The sequence below is a fragment of the Mizuhopecten yessoensis genome, unplaced genomic scaffold (genome assembly GCF_002113885.1).
Source record: "Mizuhopecten yessoensis strain PY_sf001 unplaced genomic scaffold, ASM211388v2 scaffold6505, whole genome shotgun sequence".
NCBI classification, from domain to species: domain Eukaryota; kingdom Metazoa; phylum Mollusca; class Bivalvia; order Pectinida; family Pectinidae; genus Mizuhopecten; species Mizuhopecten yessoensis.
Window position 1 is genome coordinate 1,355,466 of NW_018406583.1, and position 4,827 is coordinate 1,360,292.

A 4,827-nucleotide genomic window follows, 5' to 3' on the forward strand; every position below is an offset into this window, starting at 1 on the left:
TAATTTTCCCTTTGGGGCCCCGCCCTGGCCCCAGGGGTCGGGGTAGGAATCCCAATTTTACAATTTTGAAGCCTCATCTACCAAGGATGATTCTGACCAAGTTTGAAAAAAATCCATCCACTGGTTCTTGAGAAGAAGTTGAAAATGTAAAAGTTTACGCACGACGCACGACGGACGACGACGGACGAAAAGCGATTGGAATAGGTCACTTGAGCAAAGCTCAGGTGACCTAAAAAGGGCCAGATTGATGAAATAATACCTGGATACACAATGTCAGGTGGTAGATATCATATCTGAAAAGTTTCATTGAAATTGGTCCATTACTTTAGAAGGAGTTGTCAGGACAAACTTTTTCTATGGACGGACGGACAGACAAGCTGATTCCAGTATACCCCCCCTACCCCTAACTTCTTCGGGGGGATAGTATAAGACTCTTTCATGCCCAGGGGTGTAGGATAGGGAAATTCCACCCTAAGGGTTTTCAAATTTGGTAAAACCTGAGGCTTCCCTATCCTACACCCTTGGGCATGAAAGAGTATTTTTCTCTCATTTCAACCACCAGAATAAGCTCAGAAACCATGAAAAAGCGTTTGGACTGGCCACCTCTTTGAAAATATCAATTTTTTCCCTGAGCTTTTTTAAGATGAAAACGAATCAGCCAGACAGATGAAGCATATCCCATATTAGCAAACAAAGTTTGCACAGAAAAATTAATCACAACTTTCTTACGTGTACTTTAAATATCTGTCAGCCTTTGGGATATAAGAGTTCTGAAGTTTTTAGCATTTGACAAAGCTTCATGGATTTTACCCTCAGATTGAGATTATTTTGTCCACATCACATGTAGGATCTATGATATAGTGTGTATCAATTGCGATATAGATTTGGTTACCGTAAATGGGCTGCGATGAGCTCATCACATGGAGGGTCAAACACTCTCTGAACAGTTGACTCCGGATACTCCATCTGGAGGCGCGGGTTGGCAATGTGAGGATGGTTAAAGGACAGTAACTCCTGTGAAAAAAATAATTACAAAACCTGAAATTCTTCACACATCATTAATGAGTTACGTGTTCTGCTCTTGATACACAAATCTTCTCTGCACCCCTGGAATATGTCAAAGGCTGTTTGTGCCACACCTTGCAGATTTTTCACAATAGCACATAACTGATTGATAATCAATTATAATTGTTGTTTTTTTAAGCTAATATAGATTTTCTTGTTAAAAAGTATTTTGAAGCTTTGAATCTGTGGCACTCTTTCTATTCATTAATCATTAAATACTGAACAAACTATTCTCAAAGGAGTAATTATGCCTTTAATTTCTAGTCGTGGAGTTGGAAATTGCCTCTAAATAAACTGTATTAGTTCATATTCAAGAAGAATATACTATAAATGTTTAGTAGAAAAATATGCCTATCCATGCAGATGATGACGCTGTATCATTTCTGAACTGTCGTAACAATTAATCTTTTTGACATCAATTAATTATAGTTGAATTTTGTTTTACGACTAATTTTCAATTATTGTTGAATCATAATTATATAACATCATGTTCGAATCAAAATAAGTTACCACAAGACATAGATCAGGTCAAATGAATAAATCACTTACTGCGCATACAACACCATCTTTTTCTGAAAGTGCATCATCCATCTGAAATATGAAAGTATTCATTGTTATGCAGATATATCTATATTGGCAGAAATGCTGTCGAGAGAGATGGTGTGCATAGTTCCAACCATCTTTACATGGGGTTGGTTAGAGGACAGTTCTTAGCTCCCAAAACTAGTCAGATTGCGACTGGAAGCTGCTGATCAAGAATCATGGATGAGATGTTCCTTCTGGAGAGGCAGATTCGGATCTACATGGTGTTTTTCATGATGCTGGAGATGATTGTTGTGGTGGTGGGAGTTGGACAAGGTCGGGTTAGCATAAGGGACCACTGCTTCACTGTGCCCTCTAGTGGTCCACTGGAAGTTCAGGCCCATCTGATTCTGTTTGGGGGCTCAGCTTTACCATGCCCTCTTCCAAGGTACAGTACCATTACAAATATGAACTATATGGGGGGGGGGGCACAGACATGTTGGCCCTCGCCAGTTTGGAATACCACGTCTGATGCTTGAGAAGTGGAAGATTGCCCTCCAAAATTTATTATTTATTTTTTTACATTTTGAAGCTGATGGTGTTTTAAAACATAAAAATGTTAAAATATATGTTAGTGGTCAAAGTGATTTTAATAATTATACAATATTTGAAGTTGCAAGTATCCAACACAAATAAGAGCCAGAAGTTAATTTGAGTAATTGTTATAATACTCCATCACCAATCTTCTAAGTTTTCATAAAAATTACTTGTGCAATATCTGAAAAGGATGTTCATTGTAAAGCATTACTAACAGCACTTAATGAGTTTTCATTCCATTCCAGTTTGCCATTATAGCCAACATCTTCAATCCCGAAATTTAAATGTCTGGCTTTTAGCATAAAGAATATCCCCTGTTTGTATAACTCACAGACAGTTACATCGTAATTGGTCAGTTGTCACATTGAAATAAGATCTGCATCATTCTAAGAGTGGTAAGCTGACATGCTATAAAAAATGTAGAAGAAGTCTCTGGACAAAAAAAACAAATACTGAAATGAACAAAGGGCAATAACTTTTGCAAAAATCGTTGAATCAAATTTATTTTAAAAGAGACACAACTTCATATCATGATTATAATGTGGTATGAATTTTACAACATAGTTCCTTTGATTTTATAATATTGTCAGCATCATCCGATTCCTCAAAGCTGGTGTTAACCCATTCATCACTGTAGACCATAATGGACTCATCCATATCAATGAATGGTAGAGTCTACTCAAGTTATATAGGGGTGAAAGGGTTAAATTGCAATCTGATGCTATCACTCTTGCCTCTTACTTCCATGGTGTAGTAGAAGGGCAGGTACAAATTGTTCACTTTAATTAAATGTACATGTCAATATCTGCATTTGGCTGACCAATTTTGTGCGGCTATACATAATAATCAATTCATTACTATTTTCGTTCAGGGTACACTTTAACATGTTAAACAACTTTAAAATTATGAGAGAAGAAAAATATTTTCAAAATCTTCAAAGTGACAGCAATAAGTATGCTGGGCAATTAAATGACTTTATCAAACTATTTCTTATGTTTACGTGAAGTATTCTAAAAATGTAACTTAGTTTGATTAAAACTGGTGCATATATCAAGCATAAAATGTATGATAAAAATTGATAATTGAAATTAATTGATAATTAATAATTGTTAACACCAATTCTTAAGATTTCTATCTTTAGTACGTCTTGTTCTATAACGAGTTGCTTCCCTTGCATTATATAGAGTGCGAAATTCTGCATAAATATATCGATGTATTTCCGTACTTTGCACTTGTATGATCAACTTGAATCTTTGCATGTGGTTAGGTAAGGGTGCATTGTGTATGTATTGGAAATGTTCAAAAATTGAAAAATGTGGAAAAACGAATTCCTGGACGCGTGAAAACACTCTGGACACATTCCTACCCTGTACACTCATTACTACAATAGGGTGTCCCTTTACAACATAGTTCCTTTGATGTTATTGTCACTTGTCAGCATCATATGGACACTTTTTTTTTATCTCAATTAACCAGTTAACAGGGTATTCCGTAAAAAGGAATGATACCATAACTGATATATACATAAACAAAGGGGTTCGACAAGTACATCGCAACTACGACATCATATCAGATATAACAACAATGATCAGATGATCTAGGCATACAATGAAGGATTCGTCGATACAAAAGTGTTCGAAATTCTGACTATAAATTGGGATTAAACTCTTATTAAAAAATAAGGGTATTACTCCTTTTTTTATATTTATACCTTTATTTTTTTATATCATTTTGATCTCAATTTACAGTCAGAATTTCAAACACCTGTGAGCGATTACAGTATGAGTTGACGTCTGTACATTGGACAGCTTGGCCTACGTACGCATCACTGACACAGACTTTCTGTTGAACTTACGGACTGGAGATACTGGTTCGGTGTCCAGTGTGCCATGGTGGTGCAATCGGGGCCTTGAAATCGAAATAAACAGCAGTTTTTAACCGACCATTTCAAAATTTACTTCTAAGTTATGACCGGAAGTCGCACATGCTGTGAGGTTGATACTAATTATAGACCAGAATAAGTAGAATCCGGAATCTGGAGAAAATGTTTAGAACGGAATTATTTAAGTTATTGACCAAATCAAAGGGCAATGTGCATGACAGATTTATCTGATTTTTTGATGTCACATTACTTCATAATAGTGATTATTATAATATGCTATACCAACTTCAACATGGTTTTCGTAAATATAGGTTATGCGAAAGTCAGCTGATAGAGTTTTTAGACGATACCTTATAATTACAGGCTGTAGACAGCGATAAACAGACTGATGTCCTTATTATGGACTTTTCCAAAACCTTTGACAGAGTAAACCATGCTTGTCGAAGGTATTTAATCGGAAAGTGTCAAAGTCAAGTCTAGGGTACATCTACCTCAGGGCTCCGTCATCGGTCCTTTTCTCTTTCTCTTCTTCATTGATGACATCCCCCTGAACATGAATTCAACTGCGCGGCTTTTTGTAGATGACACTATTATATACCTAACTATAAGTTCCAAGTCAGATGCAGTTACACTACATAAAGATCTTGACAAATTGGCACAGTGGGAGAGTCGATGGGATAGGTCCTTTCATCCTGAATGTATAACACTTTCCATCTCTAACAACAAAAATATTGTCCATTATATCCATACGTTCTCCACGG

At 36.2% G+C, this 4,827-nt stretch overlaps 1 protein-coding gene across 1 annotated transcript in view; it reads right to left on the minus strand.

Annotated features, from left to right (window-relative positions):
- LOC110452258 (PCI domain-containing protein 2-like) overlaps positions 1 to 4,170 on the minus strand; it is a 21,299-nt gene extending 17,129 nt beyond the window's left edge. Inside the window, exons 1-3 of the mRNA XM_021500664.1 lie at positions 4,040 to 4,170; positions 1,615 to 1,656; positions 893 to 1,014 (exon numbers count right to left, since the gene is read on the minus strand). Coding sequence (XP_021356339.1) covers positions 893 to 1,014; positions 1,615 to 1,656; positions 4,040 to 4,075 — 200 coding nt within the window. The 5' untranslated portion in view covers positions 4,076 to 4,170. The remainder of the gene's footprint in view (positions 1 to 892; positions 1,015 to 1,614; positions 1,657 to 4,039) is intronic.
- Positions 4,171 to 4,827: the final 657 nt, after the last annotated feature.